The sequence below is a fragment of the Ctenopharyngodon idella genome, chromosome 20 (genome assembly GCF_019924925.1).
Source record: "Ctenopharyngodon idella isolate HZGC_01 chromosome 20, HZGC01, whole genome shotgun sequence".
In the NCBI taxonomy this organism is placed as follows: domain Eukaryota; kingdom Metazoa; phylum Chordata; class Actinopteri; order Cypriniformes; family Xenocyprididae; genus Ctenopharyngodon; species Ctenopharyngodon idella.
In genome coordinates this window covers 26,203,669-26,226,122 of record NC_067239.1, presented here as the reverse complement: position 1 = coordinate 26,226,122, position 22,454 = coordinate 26,203,669, and the positions used below count along the sequence as shown (strand labels likewise).

The 22,454-nt window shown below is 37.5% G+C and overlaps 2 protein-coding genes across 4 annotated transcripts in view; one reads left to right on the top strand and one right to left on the bottom strand.

Moving 5' to 3' along the window:
* Nucleotides 1–18,326, bottom strand: part of tbc1d32 (TBC1 domain family, member 32) — a 42,993-nt gene extending 24,667 nt beyond the window's left edge. Inside the window, exons 1-23 of one of the 3 annotated variants that reach the window (XM_051875360.1) lie at nt 17,991–18,326; nt 17,284–17,482; nt 16,245–16,406; nt 13,955–14,132; nt 13,749–13,820; nt 13,513–13,638; nt 12,832–12,910; nt 12,626–12,729; nt 12,477–12,538; nt 12,226–12,376; nt 11,433–11,492; nt 10,648–10,750; nt 9,065–9,202; nt 8,868–8,957; nt 7,776–7,918; nt 6,989–7,116; nt 6,080–6,281; nt 4,226–4,305; nt 3,921–4,059; nt 3,438–3,525; nt 3,035–3,153; nt 2,496–2,615; nt 2,088–2,176 (exon numbers count right to left, since the gene is read on the bottom strand). In XM_051875360.1, the coding sequence (XP_051731320.1) occupies nt 2,088–2,176; nt 2,496–2,615; nt 3,035–3,153; nt 3,438–3,525; nt 3,921–4,059; nt 4,226–4,305; nt 6,080–6,281; nt 6,989–7,116; nt 7,776–7,918; nt 8,868–8,957; nt 9,065–9,202; nt 10,648–10,750; nt 11,433–11,492; nt 12,226–12,376; nt 12,477–12,538; nt 12,626–12,729; nt 12,832–12,910; nt 13,513–13,638; nt 13,749–13,820; nt 13,955–14,132; nt 16,245–16,406; nt 17,284–17,438 (2,588 nt within the window). In that variant the 5' untranslated portion in view covers nt 17,439–17,482; nt 17,991–18,326. The remainder of the gene's footprint in view (nt 1–2,087; nt 2,177–2,495; nt 2,616–3,034; nt 3,154–3,437; nt 3,526–3,920; nt 4,060–4,225; nt 4,306–6,079; nt 6,282–6,988; nt 7,117–7,775; nt 7,919–8,867; nt 8,958–9,064; nt 9,203–10,647; nt 10,751–11,432; nt 11,493–12,225; nt 12,377–12,476; nt 12,539–12,625; nt 12,730–12,831; nt 12,911–13,512; nt 13,639–13,748; nt 13,821–13,954; nt 14,133–16,244; nt 16,407–17,283; nt 17,483–17,990) is intronic. The other 2 variants (XM_051875359.1, XM_051875358.1) reach the window with 2 other exon arrangements.
* Nucleotides 18,327–18,380: 54 nt separating this feature from the next.
* On the top strand, nt 18,381–22,449 carry hsdl1 (hydroxysteroid dehydrogenase like 1). The gene is made up of 4 exons (XM_051875362.1): nt 18,381–18,776; nt 20,814–21,259; nt 21,352–21,570; nt 21,671–22,449. Exons 1-4 carry the CDS (start codon nt 18,557–18,559, stop codon nt 21,740–21,742), a joined length of 957 nt encoding a protein of 318 aa, XP_051731322.1. The 5' UTR covers nt 18,381–18,556; the 3' UTR covers nt 21,743–22,449.
* The last annotated feature ends 5 nt before the right edge of the window (nt 22,450–22,454 follow it).

The window sequence follows — 22,454 nt, the reverse complement described above, 5'->3', positions numbered from 1 at the left end:
CATGCAGACTGCTTCTACAAACATTTGTGGAAGAATGGGTCGCTCTCAGGAGCTCAGTGAATTCAAGAGTGGTACCGTGATAGGTTGCCACCTGTGCAATAAGTCCATTCGTGAAATTTCCTCACTACTAAATATTCCACGGACAACTGTTAGTGGTATCATAACAAAGTGGAAACAATTGGGAACAACAGCAACTCAGCCACGAAGTGGTAGGCCACGTAAAATCACAGAGCGGGATCAGCGCATGATGAGGCGCACAGTGCGCAGAAGTCGCCAACTTTCTGCAGAGTCAGTAGCTACAGACCTCCAAACTTCGTGTGGCCTTCAGATTAGCTCAAGAACAGCACGTAGAGAGCTTCATGGAATGGGTTTCCATGGCCGAGCAGCTGCATCCAAGCCTTACATCACCAAGTGCAATGCAAAGCGTCGGATGCAGTAAAGCACGCCACCACTGGACTCTAGAGCAGTGGAGATGTGTTCTCTGGAGTGACGAATCACGCTTCTCTGTCTGGCAATCCAATGGATGAGTCTGGGTTTGGTGGTTGCCAGGAGAACGGTACTTGCCTGACTGCATTGTGCCAAGTGTAATGTTTGGTGGAGGGGGGATTATGGTGTGGGGTTGTTTTTCAGGGGTTAGGCTTGGCCCCTTAGTTCCAGTGAAAGGAACTCTTAATGCTTCAGCATACCAAAACATTTTGGACAATTTCATGCTCCCAACTTTGTGGGAACAGTTTGGGGATGGCCCCTTCCTGTTCCAACATGACTGCGCACCAGTGCACAAAGCAAGGTGCATAAAGACATGGATGAGCGAGTTTTGTGTGGAGGAACTTGACTGGCCTGCACAGAGTCCTGACCTCAACCCGACAGAACACCTTTGGGATGAATTAGAGCGGACACTGCGAGCCAGGCCTTCTCGTCCAACATCAGTGCCTGACCTCACAAATGCGCTTCTAGAAGAATGGTCAAAAATTCCCATAAACACACTCCTAAACCTTGTGGAAAGCCTTCCTAGAAGAGTTGAAGCTGTTATAGCTGCAAAGGGTGGGCCACCTCCATATTAAACCCTACGGATTAAGAATGGGATGTCATTAAAGTTCATGCGCACGTAAAGGCAGGCGTCCCAAAACTTTTGGCAATATAGTGTATTTTGCTGTCAAAGGCCATCCATCCAATTGACCTCTACAGTATTTTGGCTCTAGCCTAATTAGGCAGATGCCAACATGGGCAGGTTGCTTTGACATCTCCTCATCCGTGAAAAGCATCAATAAAACTACCCAAGATAAAATAAAACACAATAAAATAAATAGTTCACTTGCAGTGAGCATAAACGTGGTTTGCGCCAACAACAATGTGTATTGTGCTGTGAACTATTGGCTGCTGAGAACATCAAACCACTGAATATACATTTGTATATTGATGGTCTGTTCATGGTAATATTAACACATGATTTTTTTTACCACCTTGTTCTTAATTCAATTATTTTGAATTACTCAATTATTTTGCTCTTTTTAGAGACCTAGATTAAAGTCTCTAAAAAAGGCTCCTTATGAAATGTGGAGGATTATGGTATGTTATACTCATAATGATATTATTGACATAATCCTTTTTTAATATAAATACCGCCGGTGGGGGAAATAATCGGCACAGCTCTATGCATCTATGTAAATGAGATCTCAACCTGCGGTAAGTGACCTAAAGTGCTGAACCAATTCTGTTTCTGATAGCTGGGAGGAAAAAAACAACCCCAAAAAACTTTATTTTTAAACTATGGCAAATCCTTCATATATGTGGACCAAATGCAACAAAATTGCTCCTTTTAATAAGTAGGTGGATTACACCAGTCAATTCTACTTCTTTTGAGAGCCCGAGAACTTTTTCATATCCTGGTATCACCCTGTCTGGCATTAATTCAGGATAATCATAGCACAGAGAACACAAAGAGCTGAATCAATCAGCCATCGATCCCCAGAGAAGAATGAACAGAGAAAAAAGGCTAATCATATAATAAACCTCTATAAGGACCCTCTATCACTTCTGTGCTCTTCCTGTCCATTTACTGGTAGAGAGAAGTTAACTATTGATCTTACCTCAGGCCAAACGTGTGGGACTGCTCGTAGTTGAAAAGGGAGTGAATCTTCGCGTCAGAGTTAATAATGATAAGGCGGTCAATCAGGTCCTGACGGGAAGAGTGAGTGAGTAATTATCAAAAATACATGATTTCAAAATAACTGTTACAAAAACCACAGCTAGTTCTGGGATGTGCGGTACATCACCAGTCAAAGTGTGCCCTCAAATGATCATGATTTGAACTGCAAATGAAAAAAATCTGAGCTGCTAGACTTCATATTCAATCATAAAATAGTATTGATAAAGGGACAGATAAAACTATCAGACACAACTTAGATATGTATTAATGACATGGCTGTGAGCTGAGGCTAGACATGTATAGGCCAGTTTGGGTTTAAGAGGCAGGTTGTCCAGTCTATTATACTCACTAAAACCGATGTGGCCATCTCTCTCAGATTGTACTCGGTCTTGTTAGGAAGCGCTCGATGTCCCAGCAGCTCCCACACAGCGTGAGGTGAAGAAAGCAGATTCACTAGAGACAGGAAGGACTACACACACACACACACAAACACACAAAAGTTTTACCCATATTTTGGGACAAAATAATGGCAAATAGTATTTTTAGTGTTCGTCCTTAATGGTTTATTCAATACAAAATGAAAAATGTCTGCTTTCATAATCTTTTATCAAATGTAATAACTTGCTACTTGATAATGTTAACCAAGTAAAATGGGTTGTGAATGTAATTTCATATTGACTTGTGTAATTTAATCACATGAGACTTTCATGTGGTTGGTGGGTGATTGCACGCACTGTTGCTAAAATCATTTATTTATGGAATTACTCAGTGTAGCTTTTGGCAAATCGAAGCCTTATTCATAGAATCTCAATGAAGCATAGCTTTTGCTTCTAAATAACTGTAAATAGGAAAACATTTCTGAATATTAAATGATAGGGGAATCAGAACCTTGAGGCAGCTCCTGTCAATAGGGTCCATTGGAGTAGATTTAGGATGGACCACCCTCACATCCTCTCGACCACACTCCAAGGCTGACCACAGCTCCACCACAATTGTCTGGACAAATCCTGTGAATCCACATAAAGTTTAACTACTTTAACAGCCTGAAAAACCTAGTTCCCATGTTAAAACATTTCCCTTGAGCAATGTCGTCTCAGTGACTAATGTCAAGCATGAGACCTTAATCAATAGTACCAGGAAATGTAACGATTGCAGAAACACTAACAATGTAATTCAGTATTTTTTTAACATGACCTTTGCTGTATGAAGCTGTCAGGAGAAAACATGGAAGATGCTGCTCTTAACTCTCTTGATGTCGATTAAATTGGTCATAAATAATACTTCTAGCTACCTGAGCTTTGCAAGGCCACAATGCCTGGGGCTGTAGCAGCCACCTGGGTCACCATCACACCATAACCAAACTTCTCACACCTGCTGACCTGAAATAAGAGAAAGAATGGAGGAAATACACATTCTTCAACTTCCTGAGTCTGGAAATATGTAATATCAAGCAAAATCCCATGACAAGTGAGTAGACTCAAGCAATGAAAACTTGGGCATAAGTGTACAATACAAACTGATTTTTTTTTTTTTTTTTTTTATCTAAAGAAAATATGAGTGATGCTCATCCCAACATCCTAGAGAACTCTGGGTGGTTGCCAGGCTGTTGCTGTTATATTATATTATATATAAAACAATATGGTGAAAAGTTGATATGTTGATATCACATGACCATATTTTTGGGGGAACTATCCCTTTAAATGTAAGTATCACTAGCCACTAATATTCTTTATCAGAATAAAAGGCTTTTGAAAGTGGCATCTGATTTTATTACCTGTAGTTTTTTAGTGAATCTTGAGAACATGTAGGTGACACACTCGTTAATAGCTCCAGTCTGTTGGAGGAGCAGCAGTCCTTTAGGTGTGGCAGCAAAATTCAGCAGGTTGTCCAACAGCATCTCTTCCCAGGCCACCCTGTAGAACCAGGATAAAAGATTCAGTAAGAAAGCTTATTATTTCCTGTTCTTGTTGATTCATTCCCACAAAACAGCACTGGCAAGCCAAGCACGAGTTTAGCACAGAAACAAACAGCTTGTGCAGGAACAGGAGATCACTGGAGGCATGATGGAGAGATACTCACACGCTCTGCAGCTCCTGGGAAGCAAGCACTGGTGGAGCTCCAGGAACAGGAGTGGGAACTCTCTCTGACATTGAGCTTGTCTGCAGGGGAAGAGAATTCACTGTCAGGCTGGACTGCTACACAGCATTCAAACCCTTTAGCTAAATAACGAGACGACATGTTGAATGCAATGTTGATTCCTCACACCGTTCGAACTCTGCCTTTTTGAAGGCAAGGGAACCCCCGGGAGGTTTCATTACTGACGGCGCAGCACTTTACTGCTGCTTCTGTATTCTACAAATCCTCTTCACACAGCCCAGAGAATGGGCGTTCTGCAGTTCTTCCAACATTAATAATGTTTTGCTTGGGGAACAGACACTGCTGTCCAGAATAAGTTTAAAAAATTAAGGATTGATTTCGGCTGTGAGAAAACTGATAATAACAGAAAATGAATTTTCAATAGGCAGAATTCCATGTTTTGTTAAAAGGTGACTGGAAAAAAAAAACATGCTTAGTGAAATTTTATTATAGTTTATCCATAAATAAAAAATGTTAGAACTTTCTTGACACAGTTATCTCTGTGGTACGCCAGGACATACACTACTGTTTAAAAGTCTGATTAAAAGAAAGATTGTTCTGAAAGAAATTAATACTTTTATTCAGCAAGGGTGCATTAAATTGATCAAAAGAGAGAGTAAAGACATTTATATTGTTAGAAAATACCTATTTCATATAATTGCTGTTCTTTTGAACTTTCTATTCATCAAAGTATCCTGAAAAAATATGTATCATGGTTTCAAAAATTATAAAGCAGCATATTTTTTTTTTTTTTTTTAACATTGACAATAATAAGAAATGTTTCTTGAGTACCAAATCAGCATAATAGAATGATTTCTGAAGGATCATGTGACACTGGAGTAATGCCTGCTGAAAATTCAGATTTGCCATCACAGGAATAAATGACATTTTAAAATATATTCAAATAGAAAACAGTTGTTTTAAATTGTAATTATATTTCACACTTATTATTACAGTTTTGACTGTTTTTTAATCAAATAAATGCAGCCTTGGTGAGCATAAGAGAAGTCTTGATGACCCAACATTTTTTAACAGTAATATATTTGGCACTATGGAACTGGTCAGATTCCCAGACAAAAAGTCATCAGACAATTCTGAAAATGATGTCTTCCTGTCAGTGAGTAATAAAATGAACAGGTCTTATCGTAAAACATTACAACATCAACGATAGACTATACAAGTTACTTTATCTGTGATTAAAGGATTACTTATTAAAGTTACCAAAATTCTGTGCCACTGACCTCATAATACAATACAACCACAGACAAACATAAGATTAAAATTATGAAATTCTGCCTTTTAGAAAACTTACTGTAAATGTGTGCTTTTACCTTTCATGGGTTTACATTTGAATTTTCATGTGTATAACATTATTAAACATAAACCCATTTCAAAGGTGCTATCGCAGGGGTCGGCAACCTGTGGCACACATGCCAACATTTGCACACGGAGGGATAATCACTGACATGTGACAATAGCTAACGAGGTATATGTATTTAATTTAAATAAAGTCCCTCAAACTTGCGGTTTTATTAAATTTGATGCTATAAATACTCTTAAAGTGTGAGATTTTAACCTGCGCTAACACGCATATCCGACAAACCAGATTATCCCTCCGTGTGCCATAGATTGGCGACCCCTGTGCTATGGCATAGTGGTTAAAGATCTGGGCTGGTAACTGAAAGATTGTAGGTTCAAAGCCCAATATTTACTATATTGTTAGTCCGGATAAAACAGTCAGTTAAAGAGTACATTGGAAATAACTGAACCAGTGAGGCTAGTGTGTATAAAGGTCACCATTCTCCAGGCTTTAGCGATGCACTCATGCAGGCTGTATGGCCGTAGAACTTGCAGCCCCTCGCAGGTGTTGTACATCTGTCGACAGACAAAGATGAAGGCCCCGCTCACAGCAGTAGAAATCTCCAGCTCGCTGAACACATGCAGCTCTTTTGCCAACAGCCTCTGGGTAAACTGCACAACCACATGTGCTGCTGAAATACTGTGGAAATAATCGCTCAACAAATTAGTACCATGTTATTCTAATTTTACAACATATTAAAGTACCTGGATCTATGAATGTTATTTTAGAAATGGCAACTGTGATTTTAACTGCTGGGTTAGTGTGGTTGTATAGCATAGTGGATAAACTGGGCAATTCTACTCTATTCACCTTATTTTTAACATAAGATCAGGTGTGGACATTTGTAACTTGAATGTGCGTGGTTTCTGGTGTCATCCGCTTCCAATTATTTAAGCTGTGCAAAAACACTTTGTTCTGTTTTCTTGATATTGCAAACTGGTATTTATCATATTATTTGTATTTATAATTGTAATCATAAACAAACTGGTTTGTAGCACAAATAGTTATACCCTTTACTGCACTTCGTTATTCTTTGAGTTACTTACCTATAGCGGCCAATGAATTGGAAGTCTTGCATATTCACAGAAAATAGCTTACTTCCATGTTGCAAAATAAGGTGGATTCTATTCTATTGGCATTCATCTTTTGTTTCTTTTAGAGTATGTTACAACTCATCTCACTAAAGGCACAGGTGTCAAAGGTTCCTTTCTTTTATTAAGAAGCTCATCCTTTCATTCTATGCACGCTGATGATATATATGGCACAAGTGCTGACTAGATCAAGATGACACTAGCAGGAAGAAGAAATAATGAATGTAACCTGAGAGCAAAATTAGATTTACTTACCTTTCACCCTCGGCCGAGACGAGATTTCTGTCATAAAGCAGGAGTGATAAACCTCGTTCAGTGGTAGCGATCCTCGCCAGCATGTCTGCTATGTGAGTCAGGGCACTTTCTAGGGAATTCAATTTGGGCTGCAACAAAAGACAAATTGAAAATGCTTGGGGTGAACAGCATAATGCATATAAAATGCTGCAGATGAGATCTCTGATAAGATGTTATATAGAAGGTTACAGTTTTATATCAGGATTTAAATTAACAGGCTTCTTTTGTAGTGAAACTGTAAAAATATTCTGTTTACATATCCAATGATGGCAAATCATCATGGAAATGGCAACAATTCCTCTCTTATATGTACGGTCGTAGAGTTGCTCTAAAATCCATTTATCATATATATCATTTGGTCTATGTAAGAAAAGGGGTACATCATGGAAAAACAGGATATACACACACAAATTCTATTTTAATCATATATAAAACATTATGTTTTTTTTTTGTTTTTTTTTAAATAAATAAATACAAAATAAGAAACAAAGAAATCACCATAGAACTGATGGCAAAATCAACATCAACTACCCACATTAGCATGCCTATTCAGTATACATGCTATATTGGACGAGAGTGTGTACTGCTTGTGAAGATTGCTATCATTACTCATATAAATTCAATGAAAAAAGTCAAATCCTACAAGTGTAGAATGGGGCCCGTGTAGTGAAGCAGCATTCACATTTCATAATCATGTCTAGACTCTTGATTACATATGTGCTGATGGAAGTGTTCATGTTGAGCTGACCAGCTTTCCTTTGAGCAGAGTGATAACAGGAGCCAGCAGAGTCTCTATAACAGGGATTTGGTAGAGACACTCCACAGCACACTCAGTGCGGTCACACAGGGTCCTCAACACCTCCATCACAAGATGAGTGGGGGACAGGGAGTCTAGAGAATACACAAACAAACACAGACATACACACCTGGGATAACTCGTTAGGAGCTTTAGGACACCTCGGGTTTGTTATTGGCTTTTAGTTTTACTGCAGAACTCAGTTAATGAATGATTTAAAGTGCAGCACAACATGTCCAATGAAGACAAACCAAGAGAAAAGAAGAATTTCTTCCAGTGTAAAAAAGTTTACTTCCTGTTATGTGCCTCAATATGTGATTTGTACGGAGCCCCTAAAGGGACATGGTGAAGTAAAAAAAAAATATATGAGATGGAGGGAAAATTATTTGCCTCCATCTTGTTCGCCCACAAAAACTTTGTGCTCCAATGAGAAACTTTGCGTTCACTCGCAAACCGTTTTGCGTTCCCCGAGAAACTTTGCGTTCACTGGCAAAGAGCTCAAAAGGTTTTGTGAATATACGCAAAGTTTCTCGGGGGAACGCAAAGGTTTTGTGAGCGAGCGCAAAGTTTCTCAGCGGGCACACAAAACATTTGCGAGAGAATGCAAAAGAACTGACTTATCACACAGGTTTGGAACAACATGAGAGTGAGAAAATAAAGAACTATAGTATCCCTTTAAAGAAGCATCCTAATCAATAATCAGCTCCACAAATTAATATAATCACTGTAGCTGTATAAAGTGCAATCCTATAAGTATAAATTCTTGATAAGATTGAATAATTTATTCTTCCAAGGAAGTGAGTAAGTTCATTAACCTGAGAAGACATAATAGAACATTGTTCTGATACAGTTGTGTCACTGTGAGAAGGATGATCTGGCACACCCATATTAGCACTACCGTTTACATAAAAAGGTCATAAAAAAAAAAAAAAAAAAAAAAAAAAAAATCACACACTTAGACAATGCACTCCTTATGAGCAGGCGTGGTTGAGTTCTGATATAGAGTTAATCAGAGTTTATCACTCTAGTACTCTTATGTCACACCTGCATGTGTCGTCTCACCACAGGATGGTTTTGGGTGTTGGTACATGATACTGATCAGAATCACAACCAAGTCGGTCAAAGTAACTGGATCTGAAACAGACGACAAGTTAAACATGTAGAGATCGTTTAGTGAGTCAGACTTGTTATTCTCAGACATTATCCACAACCTAGGTTTGCTTCCTACCCTCCAAACCTACCTCTCCGCTTCTTCACTTTAATGGGAAAAAGTTTTCTTCCATTAGTGTACATCACAAGCCTCCCGAGCACACACAGCGAGTGAACGAAATAAACAAACTCCAGCTCTTTAGAAGTGTAGAGAGTTCTCCGAGCAGGGCCTGAGGGGCAAAACACAAGAACATCTCATTCGCAGAGCATGCTCTAAATGGATTCAGTCATTTGCATGTGACCTCCTGTTTCTAAATTAGCACTGAAATATAAATTTGAATCTTTACACAAACCTGAGTGCAGAGAGGTTTAACATACAAAAAGCATTAGAGAGAAAAAAAGTAGTTTGGGTTATTTACTGGGTCTCACAAAACTCGTAAAATACACATCTAAGTCCTGTAATAAAAAGAAACAACAAATTATGTAGACCCTATGAGCCAGAGAAACAAGTGTGCAGTGTGTCTTTGAACTTCCGTTGTAGCGGTAGCTATGTATATTTTTATGGTGCCGATGTCAAAGAGTAGTTAGCTGGTGAAGCGGATTTAACTATTGTAGAATTAATGACAGTTATCATGATCATTGTAATGTTTGAAGCGGATGTCATAACAAATGTCAGTAGACCTGGAAGATTTTAAAACGAGTGGTTCATTCAAAAATCGGTAAGATCTTACCTTCATACTGTGGAAATACAAAGACAGAACACAACGAGCGCAGTGTTGAAAAGGGACGGGGCTAAATAAGCTCTATACTGCTTTAAATTGATCAAATTTAATATAAAAAATGAAGTATGAAGAAAAATAATATTTTTAGGACCATTCATTTTTTTTATTTTCCTTAAGACAATTGAGCACATTTTTTCCACCAATTCTCATAATGAAAAAAAAACCTCATTCTCAATACTATAATTATGATATTATTTATTACTGCATAGTGCATAGCATTAGTAAATTACAATACTGAGAATTTGTGGGTGGGCATGTGCTAAATTGCCATGCCAAATGCTGGAACAATGAAATATAGTATATAAATAAAAATACATTTAAAGTTTTTTTTTTTAAATGTCACCAGGACATGTTTCCGTGATATTCACACCCAGTTAGAGATTTTACAAGTATTTTGACCTTTTAAACATAAAGTAGGTTGATTCCACTGAAATATGACATCTGAAATCTATAGTAATACTACTAGATGAGTAACCTTAAATGAGTATTCTGTGGAAGAATCATAAACTGGCCCTGATCAAAGAAACTAGATAAGCGTCTTTTGAATACAGCTGTGTAATGTGTTATGAATATTTTACAGCTGTGGGAGGTTTAAAAGTCTGGTAGCTATGCGTATACAGCAGAAGATAACGCAATCAGTCAATACTATGCGTATGTTTGGATGTTTATTTATTTTTTCTTGTGAATCTTCCAGCTACAAAACAGAAGCAGAATTCTGGGAAAGTTATTCACTGTAAGTCCACAAACCCTTGGAATTATCTCTGCCAATGATAATCTAGCAAGTTGACCATGAGGGGACAGTCTGTAACAGCACACAGGGGAAAACATAAGCCAGGTTGTCAGATAAAGTATGATACTACAGGTGCACATTGTGGGCAAAAGTTCAGCCATACCAATCTGCTGATGTTCCATGCTGTGGATAATTTCCAAGGTCTCCTCTCTTACTGAATCACAGGAATCGAAGTAATAAATACACTGCTGCAGAGCATTAACAATCTGGGAAAAGGGGATTCATAAAATCTATAATTAATCACTTGAACACATACTATGTTTAGCAGACACTTGCAAAACTGTTCATTTTACCAATTTAAACCAGCCAAAGAATATTGGTTATGTTCAGAATAGTATATTATCTTACTACAAAGTATACTACAATTTCTGCAATGAACAATACGAATATTGTGCACACTGCACAGTATGCACATTTTTAGTCTAATGCCACTAAACATGCTGTATCTAGTTTTTAAAATCAAACATAAGGCTTTTTAAGACCCTTTTTAAGACCTGCACAAATAAAACCAGAAAATAAACCAGCAAATCTTTTAAACTTTAATCATCACATTAAGCCATATTGTGATTTTTTTCCGTCCCCAAATTTAAAACCTCTTGGAATTAGAAAGACTTCTCATACCATTTAAGATACTTTAGGCTTTTTATGGCCTTAAATTTAATCAAACTGAATTTAAGAGTTTTGAAGAGGGATCCTGTGCTCATAAAATCATGTGACAACAATGTAGCATAATATTGTTTGAAACTGTCTTATTGTTTTACATATTTTCAACATAAAAAAAAGCAGTTTTCAGTATGCTAGTATTCCATTCTCACTAGATCTTATGGTTAAGGCTAGAAATTACAGTTCACAACCATTAGTTTGTGTATGTCACATGGAATAACTCACCAAAGACTTGTATTTCCTCTCAAGAAGTCTTAAGACAACGGTTCTGCTGTAGTAGCCATGCTAGAAGACAATATTTAGACATCAATTTTAATGGTATTCTGATCATTTGAGTACAGAAATATTTTTTTTATTCAGTATTTGTAATATTGTCCAGTAACCATACCAAAACATCCTTAAAAGAAGATACATTTACTCGAGAAGCAAAACTGAATTTCAGAGAACATATCTTGAATTGTGTTTTCTTGTTTTTAGTGTAAAAGGCCTGTTCACACCACGAATGATAACTATTTCACATAACGATAACAGCACAGAGGAAAAATAACACTGAAGTCACTTTCAGAGTGATTTTTTCCAGCTAATGAAGTATAAAAAAAATTGACTGGGAAATCAAAATCCTTCCTAATTTACAGCATGCGCTGGTGAGGATGCTAATATAGTTGTCATTAAAAGAAAAATGAACTCAATATCTATTCAGGACATGGAAAAACAAGTAAACAAAAATTTTAAAGCCGTGTTTACACAGCCAGTGATCATGTGCAGTCCACTGATTACACTCCTATTGGTTGTCGCTCCCGAAAGTCGCTCTTCATTTGCATAAAGTTTGCGTCGCTAATGGACGCAGTCCCTCATGTTGACAAAAATCACCATCTCTGCATTTAAATGAATTGCATCATGTTGCTTTTTTGCTGCATGTCGCTGGCAGTGTGAACACAGCTTAATTTAGAAAATGGCATGCATGTGTTTTGTTTTGTGTTTTTGGTTTTGTTTATTCTTTGATAAAAACTTGGCTCACCATCCATTTCTTAAACCATGTGGCTTTGATATCCAGCAGAGAGATTAAGTGTATAGGCTCTAGGGATTTCTCTGAGCCGGGACTGCTCATGCCTTGTTCAGAATGCAGAGCGAGAAGAGAGAGGGTGTTCTCAATGATTTCCTCCATGTACCTAGAGCACAGGATAAAAAATAATTTATACTCAAGAATCTGACACAATCAAGATATAGTATACAATATTTGGGAAATGCGATTGAAACGCAAAAACTCACTTCTCAGGATGTCGTATCCAAAAAGTTGTCACTTCCTTTTGAAAGTCGTTCATTAATCGCATCTGGAACGACCAAAAAGAAACAAATTGATCTATATCCAAGCAACCTAAACTTTATTCATACGCAAGGAGGAAGGAAATTGCATATACCTGTTTGAGGAGACGAGCCATATCTGGTCTGTTCGCATCAATACTTGTAGAGCCGCTGGGAAAACTCAGCTTGTGGTAGAGGAAATGAGCCTCCAAGCTTTTTGCTGAAAAGAGATTCATGAGAATAAATTCACAGATTGTTCATTCTCATATATACTGAATATTAAAACATATTGCATCCTGCTCAAGTAAGTTTAAACTATTACCAATGCTCGCGTAGATATCCTTAGTCACATTTAATGGAGAAGATGAAAATGTTTTTGCAAAAAACTGGAGCACTTTATCCTGTGAAAACAGAATATGTTCATGACTGCGTTATTTTAGTATCATTGAGAAATCTCAATGATACTTTTAGATAAAGTTTTAGTAATTCTGTTGTGTATCATTTTTATTAGTTTTTTTGTTTTTGTCTATTTAGTCGTTTTTCAGTTTTAGTTATTTTACTACATCAAATTAAACTAAATTAACTGAACACAAAAGTAGATATTATTAAGAATGTAAGTAACCAAACAGTTGATGGGCCCCTCTGACTTCCATAGTATTTTTTTTTTCTCCATACTATGGAAGTCAATCGTGCACCACAACTGTTTGGTTACCCATATTCTTCAAAATATCTTCTTTTGTGTTCAGCAGTGAAAGAAATTCATACAGGTCTATCTCTTTAACTATAATAAACCAGATTCACAATATTTAATAAACTCCCACATACTGTGGGATTTAATACTATTAGTGGAATGGGTCATGGCCTCCCGTTCCACATGAAACCACTTTTCTGGAAACTGCTTGAAAATGTTGTCCCTCATATTTCCACATAAAGCAGCTAGGGAAACAGTTTTGCTGTTTGGGCCATAGATAAGGTCAGTGCTTGTTTAGCACTTAGCTCTTACGCTGAGCTCAGGGTCAGGGTCAGTGAGCACAGCAGAGAGGTTTCGACGTAGGCCAGTCCAGCTTTCACAGCTCAGGACATCAGAGGGAGGGGCATAACACAGAGACTGCAAGGCTTCCCAGCGAACCTGCAGTTAAAAACATCAGGATGACTGCTTCATGCTGAATCAAAACCACAGTTCTCTCTTTCTATAATAGAAACAATGGGAAGTGGGTGTATCAGAGAAGGAGCTTTCACCTCTCGTGGTCTACTGGGGTCAAGCTTCTCAGCGATGACTTGCAATTGTTCATGTTTGATAAATGCATAGCTCTGCGTGATGAAATCAAAGACATCAGTTAGTGATTCAGTCTATGGTGTGAAAAGCTGAGATAAACACTGTGATATGCTTGTCAAAGAAAACAACTGGAGCCCCTGTAACTTGTTTAAACTAATACAACAACAACCTGATTGAATGAAGAGTCACTGTCAGAGCAATTGTCAGTGTAATGGTTGCTTGACTGCTCATGTTGGATCTTCCTGTCCATTTCCTCTTTCTTCAGCTGATCTTCCTCAAATTTATTGATTAGTGATTCCACAACCACCATCATGGTCTGTTTCAGAGTCTGCATCATCTGTTTATACCTACAGATTAAAAAAAGCAAGTCATTCAAGTCATCTGCTAGATACATCATAATTTGCTAGTCAACTGTGACGAACTAAAAGTAAACATCATCTCTGCGTTTGAAATTGAATACTTCCCTGCTATATACTATGTGAAAAACAGTACACCATCAGAGTAGTATGCCCGAATATGTAGTATTCGTAAAAGGTGAAAAGTACCCAGATGACCTACTACTTTCGTCAAGATTCTGAGGAGTGCATTCAATGGACACTTTACTATCCCATGAGGCCATGGGAGAGGATTTGTGAATAGCAGTGAAGCAGCTGACACTGGTAGGTCACATGACAGTAACAACAAGGCGGATGTAGTACATCCAATTTTCATTCATACTACCCATTTCAATACTGCACATAACATACTTTTTTTAATGGTCGTGAAGTTCAGTCAAATCTTATACTCAGATTTCAGACGCACTACATATCATTGATTTTTAACAAAAACATATAAACATTTCAAGACAGATATACCATGAGATCCTATCTCACCAAATTTGTGGCGATGAACTAAACTATATATTCAGAGAAGTTGCTGTAACAATGAAAACAGAAACCATTCGCATGAAGCATTGATAATATTGTAATCAATTTGAACTACTTATATATTTGAATATATTTTTAATCAAATAAATGGTTGGCAAACAAAACTCCAACTATTTTTTTTTTTTTAATCTTACTGATCCCAAGTTTTTGAAAGGTAGTGTATTTTAAAATAAAGTTAAAATGTATTGTTCATATAATGAAAATATGTAGTTTCCCATTCTACTGTTTTGTGATTCAGTTATGTAATTTGCAAAGCTTTAGGGGATAAGCATTTAATTTTATCATAAAGACATCAAGTACACAGTCTTGTGCAATTGTTTTTTGCTTCAAATCAATAGCCCCTTTCACAAATAGTCTTTACTGGCAGATTACTGTTAAGAGATCTGAGATCATGTGTGAACAGAACCTTTTCAAAAATACCTGTAAATCGGTTCTGGCAATTTCTCGGTATGAGAAGTTGTAACATTACCAGTAAATTACTGTGTGTGAACAAAGAATGAACACTACCAGTATGAGCACATACGAGGTCACAACACACTGACATAAGTAGTCTGCTTTGGGCCAATCATAAAGCTCTGTCAGAGCTGTTTACAGTAAGTTCCGCTGCTTTTAATTGTTTTTCTATGTATACATGTGCTAGACAGACATCTGAAAGTTGCACCGCTTCTCGCACTCTGAGAGCGTACCTTCTTTTACATTCATAATCGCTGCAGGCTCTGCAGTTATTGCGTACTATATTAACTGCAATACTATAGTAGCCTACCTATTATGCGTCTCGTGTTTTTAAGAGCAAAACTGTGTTCTGTGTGATCATGCCCTTACACCTATCACTCAGAAGTAAAAAGCAAAGTAGTCAAATTGGAGAGATAGTGAAACTAAAGCTCTCCTCCTCATCCAGGTGATGAAGAAAACAGCTCAGAGTTTAAAGGTCATTTCCAATGACTTGACATCAAAGAGTTTAGCTATATTTTGGTACTGATGTGTGAATGGTATCTTACCGGTAAAAAGATGGTATGTCGTTGCTTGTGTGAAGAACAGCACATTTTTGCACTTACCGGAAAAGTCATTCTGGTAATTTTATGGTAATTTACTGTGATAATTGTGTGAAGGAGGCTAGTGGTTGTAATGTTGTGATTCATCCTGGAGATGGTTAGTTTGGTTCATGGCTTAGAGCATTTTATTGAAAGAATTTTAAAAATGTTTACATAAAAAATGAATGTGAAAATAGCTGTTGAAATTTAATTGGCCTGAAAATATTCCTTATTGAACAACTTTCAAAATTGCATTAATGCAGATATTTTTGCATCATGCAATGAGAAAGCATCCAATAAAACATCTTGGTAAACATATGGTACTTTCACTTTCATCACTGCATTTCATCATTAATTTCAGTTTTAAAAGATTCCTGACAACGTTTACTTTTTTTTATTGCATTTATGCAGATGTGTTTGCATCATGCAGTGAGCAAACATCCACAACAGCATCTTATCATATAAAGAAACACATGGTATTTGGAATCATAAAAACACATACTGTGCGGACTCCCTAGTCCTCTTGGTAACAGCGTGAACCAGACTGTCCTGTCCGGTCCCAACAGCATGACTGTCAACCCTGGTAAAATTCTCTGTCTCTTCTTCAATAACCGCTCCCAAACTGCTCTCCACATACTCACGCAGATACTTCACAAACTCATAGCTGAAAAAAAGAGAAAAAGAGGGAGGGCACAAAAATAGGTCAAACAAACAGTAATCACAATCAGGCTTAAAGAGTTAGTTCACCCAAAAATGAAAATTCTGTCCTTAATTACTCACCCTTATGTCGTTCCACACCGGTAAGACCTTTCTTCATCTTCGGAACACAAATTAAGATATTTTTGATGAAATCCAAGAGCTCTCTGATCTCCCTATACACAGCAATGTCATAACCAATTTCAAGGCCCAGGAAAGTAGTAAAGACATCGTTAAAATAGTCAATGTGACTACAGTGGTTCAACCTTAATGTTATGAAGCAACGAGAATACTTTTTGTGCGCAAAAACAAAAATAACGCCTTTATTCAACAATTTCTTCTCTTCCCTGTCAGTCTCCTATTCTGTTGATGTAGTAAACACAGTGCAGCGCTTCCGTGTTTACGTCCAATACTGAGCCAGCGTTCTGATGTAGAACCCGGAAGCGCTGCACACGTCTATACAATATAAACAGCGTAGGAGAATGACAGGGAAGAGATGAATTTGTTAAATAAAGTCGTTATTTTTGTTTTGTTTTTGCGCACAACAAGCATTCTTGTCGCTTCATAAATTTAAAGTTGAACCACTCTAGTCACGTGGACTATTTTAACAATGTCTTTAATATCTTTTTGGACCTTCAAATTGGTTATGATGTTGCTGCATATAGGCAGGTCAGAAAGCTCTCGGATTTCATCAAAAATATCTTTATTTGTGTTCCGGTGATGAACGAAAGTCTTGCGGGTTTGAAACGATATGAGAGTGAGTAATTAATGACAGAAATTTCTGTCATTTCTGGGTGAACTAACCTTTTAACATGTAACGTTACTGAAAAAGACAGATCTCTCACTTGTGAAAGTTCTTGTCAGTTTCCTCCAAATGAAGCAAGATCTCCTCGGCACATTCTACTGATGGTGCTCCTGAGATTCTGTCTTTGACACTTTTCAGGAGCTCTCGCAGCAGGGTCTGGAGCTCTGCCTCATCCTCGCTGGAGAACTGAGACATCGCTCCTCGGGGGGTGTGATCAGCTCTTCTCTATGAGGAATCGCCTGCTTAGAGAAACAAGGTGTTAAGTAAGGTGTGTTCGGCTTATAGTAACAGTGGTGGGAAGTATACAGTCTATGCAGTATATATTCCCACAAAGTTTAGATTCCTTGAATGCTTTAAAATAGTATGTTGGACACTTGTTGCCTGCTTTTCCTTCAGTATCTGGCCTAACACATTAAACAATAAAGCAAACAAACAAATAAAATAATTTGTCTACAAAAGCAAAATCATAAGAAACAAAGATTTATGACAAGCGTGCCCAAATCTGATTGGTAGTCATACTGTTTACACAGGGCTAACTGATAAAGCTAAAATATTAAATATAGATAGGTTATTAATAAAATTTAGGCTACACAATACCACTACATCGGAATAATACATCACAGGCTAGCTATATGTCATTAAATATTAAAAATTAGATGATCAGAATTCAAGTGTTTGCATTAACCTTATATTTTCTCCTTAACACACTGACATTACTCGTACAGCTCGAGTAGCTTTAAACATTACCTGCAATAATTTCACATAATATCCAAACAGAGCTACGTCGATTCCATAACATTAGAAATCATCCATAATCGGGCGCACATAGATGAATATAAATCAGCTTAGCATCCGTTAGCACTACCCGTTTCTATGGAAACAAGCACAGCTGAGATGAAGCATCCGCAATAGCGCTTACAAAACAACTGTCAAATGCAAAAATACGCTTCACGGCACAGCCGTATGAATATATTCCGTGTCTAGTAATATTTACGACAGCGAATATTAAAAATTAAGACGATAAAACCAAAGAAAGAAAGAAGAAAGGTGATGTTTGCATGTGTTTGACGCTGACTGAAGACTCCAGTGTTGATCACGTGACGGGAGTGTATCACGTGACTTTTTAAATGTTCCGGGTTTCCTGATTCAGATGATGCGACAGGACTGAAGAGGAGAATCTGGTGAAATAGTACTTGTATTAAAAAACATAGACAGGCTTGTTGAGTGCAGACTAAATCATTGAATATAAAAGATTATTATTTTTCCATTGGCAGCTAATTTAGAGTAAACAGTTTTACAAATTTCAGCTTATAATGGCCGCTGTTGACAGCTTCCAGCTTTTGTATAGAGAAATTGCCAGATCATGCAGCTGTTATGTGGAAACGTTGGCGCTCGTGGGTGCATGTTACACAGCCAGCAAGGCTGTTATTTTTATGAGGGACTGCTATAGTCTGATAAGGCTTCATTTTATTCCTCGACTTGTGTGCCATAGAGATCTTAGTCAGCAATATGGACAATGGGCTGTCATTTATGGTAGGTTTAAAAATGAATAATCATCATGTTTCATCATCTAATTTATGCATTGAACCTTGATATATGTTATAATACTGCATAGCATGAAAGCTTATTTCCGCCACGGAATAAAAAATAAATAAATAAGGTATTAGAGACTTTGGTAACACTTTAGTATAGGGAACAATTCTCACTTTTCACTAGTTGCTTTTTAGCTTGCACATTGGCTGTTTATTAGTACTTAAAAAGCACATATTAATGCTTTATTCTGCAAGACCATTTTCTACACCCCTTAATCCTACCCAATATCAAAACCTTAAAGATACAACAACTACCTAACTATTAATAAGAAGTAAATTAGGAGCTTATTGAGGCAAAAGTATTAGTTAATAGTGAATATGTGTTCCCCATACTGTGTTACTCCGACTTTTAATCTCACAATTTTGACTTTTTTATTTGTAAGTTTATATCTTACACGTTGAAAAATTTTCTCGCAATTCTGATAAACAAATGTCAGAACTGCGAGATATAATCTTAAAAGATGCGTCCGAAATCACATACTGTCTGAGTAGGTACTATGTTTGGATTTGAATTTACTTAGCAAAAAAGTACGTTCTATATCAGTCAAGTCAAGTCACCTTTATTTATATAGCGCTTTTTACAATGTAGATTGTGTCAAAGCAGCTTTACATTGATAACTGGTACATTATTTGGCTGCACAGCAGCTCTTAAAAGAATAGTGTCAATGCAGGCAGATCAAAGCACTGTTGAATATCAAATGTCAAGTCAAATGTCAAGTGTCAGGGGTGGGCAAACTCAGTCCTGGAGGGCCGCTGTCCTTGCAGAGTTTTGCTCTAACCCTAATCAAACACACCTGAACCAGCTAATCAAGGTCTTCAAGATTACATGCAGGTGAGTTTTATTAGGGTTGCAGCTAAACTCTGCAGGACAGTGGCACTCCAGGACCGAGTTTGCCCACCCCTGATCTATATAGTACTATGAATATGGGTAGCATGAATGAAATTCGGACATCCACCATGTTGTTACTGTCACGTGACCTACCAGTGTCAGTTGCGTCGCTTCTCTGCCATTCATAAATCCTCTCCCGTGGCCTCATGGGATAATAAATAATGTCCATCGAATAGAGTACCTCAGGGATGACGTGTTTTGTAGGCAAAATCCGGAAGCGAGTCAGCATTTTAGGACTTCCGGTTCCATCGCCCTAAAGTCTATGGAGTTTTTTAATGGGTTTTTGCTAAATCGCCTGAAATAAGGTCTGTGGTTAACAAAGCCTCTAAATATTTTCACGTTTTGATCTATGACATAAAACACACCGCTTGTGATTATTTAAACCTTTATTGTGTTTTAAAAACGGCGGTTGCTAACAAATTGCTAAAAGGGACTACTTCCTTTGGTAAAGATTACAAAACGTGTAAGTGTCATAACCCTTTGTTAAACACAGAGCTTATTTTTTGCGATTTTCCAAAAGTCTATGGGAAAAATGCATAGGCTTTCGATCGAGGGAACCCGTGCGCCGCTAACTTCCGAGTTGGCCTACAAAAACACGTCATCCCTGAGGTACTCTATTAGCACTTCAGATTCTCGGCAGAAGTAGGTCATCCGGGGACTTTTTGCCTACTGTTTTTCAAATACTATGCATGTATTTGGACACACTACTCTTTTGGTGTACTGTTTTTCACATACTATATCCTAGGGAAGTATATATCGGATGCAGTGAAAAAGTCAGCATTGTGAGATATAAACTTGCAATTACCTATTTTTTTTACATTCAGTGGCATAAACAAAAACAAAAAACAATTGCGAGATGTAAACTCAGAATTCTGAGGGAACAAAAAATTACCGTTAACTCGCAATTGCGAGGTTATAACTAACAATTCTGTGAATAAAAGTCAAAAATGTGAGAGAAAAACTCACTATTGCGAGAAAAAATGTCGCATTTACCTTTTTTATTCCGTAATTTCGTAGTGGAATGAAGCTTCAATAGCATACTGATATTTTACAGCTTATTTACCTAACTAATTGTCTTTTTTCCTATAGGCGCTTCAGAGGAAATAGCAAAAGCATATGCAGAGGAACTGGCCAGGCATGGCATCTCTGTGATTCTGATCAGCAATGATATCAGTAATGTGGCTGACACTGCCAAAGCCATCTCAGACACTCATGGGGTAGAGGCCATTTGGATTGAGGCTGATTTCAGTAAGGGGGCCTCGGCCTGCAAACCTATAAAAAATGCTATCGTCGGTAAAGATATTGGATTCATCGTTAACAGTCTAGATGGGTCTCTGGACTCCTCTCAAGACTTCACAGACCTCTCTGAATGTGTAGTAGGGGACACTATCAACAGAAATATAGTAGCTGCCACTCTTGTCACACGCCTGGCACTGCCCTCTATGGTGGAGAGGGGAAAAGGAGCAGTGATCAACATTTCTGCTGGGCGCTGTTTGCGTCCGACTCCTAGAAAGGCTGCTCTCTCTGCATCCACGGTCAGATTGTCTGCTTGTCTACTCATTTTCCATCCAATATTTGGTGTTTTACTTTGTACTTATGAATCAGTTGCATTTTCAATTCCCCACAGGCCTTTCTCGATAACTTCAGTCGCTCTTTGCATTATGAATATGGTAATCGTGGAGTCTTCGTGCAGAGTTTGCTGCCTTTAAGAGTCGCATCTCAAAGATCTGAGGATTACGGTTCTGCTGGCTGGCTGGTGCCAAGCCCACAAGTGTATGCCAGCCATGCCCTTTCAACTCTGGGCGTCTCTCACCGAACCACAGGATACTGGCCTCACACCATACAGGTACATTTTAAGTCACTGTAGTGAGATTCCTCTTTTGGAGAACATGGTATGTGCAGTGTATTTAGTATTTTTATGCTTTTCTGTTTCACTTTTTCTCTAGTTTGGACTGGTGCAGTGCATGCCAGAGTGGGTATGGATTCTGGGATCACGTGTGTTCACAAGGGCCACCTGACAGTGATGTTTAACATCCATGTGAAAGACCTGGTTTTTGAAATTGATGTTGCAGAGTTTACTTTGTCCAATCTTAGAACAACATGAGTGATTAAAGTGTTGAAACTTAAAACTGTTTCTTTAACCCCTCATACTGAGTTCTAAAAGAAATGCCTCATATTTTCAGTTCATTTGTTTGCACAAAACTCTTGTGGTGGTTTGAATGGGTGGATCATCATGACAATTCTATAATGGGTAACACTTTATTTTAAAGTGATGTAGTTACACATTAATACATGTACTTAATATAGTAATAACAGAAAATTATGCATAATTACAAGTAACTAACCCTAAACCGAACCCTAACCGTAACTCTATAGCAAGTACATGTAGATATTTAATTTTACTCAGTACTTATTTGAGTAAGTTCAATGTAACTACGTCACCTTAAAGTAAAGTGTAACCCTATAATGTTTTAGCACTATTGCTTTTTGACTTAAAAATCCCATCCTTATGCATTTTGCAAAGCTCATAATAATATATTTAGAAAAAAAGGTTTTGTAAATTAAGTATTTATTTTAATACCAAGTGTTTTTGAGTATACTGGCTATACTCAGCATTGATAGAACTTCATTGTGTAGCTAGTGTTTGGTTATTGCAGTGTATCTCATTTAGATGTTGCAACAATGAAATTATCAATAAATATCCTCAATGCCTATAAAAAGACAATGTTT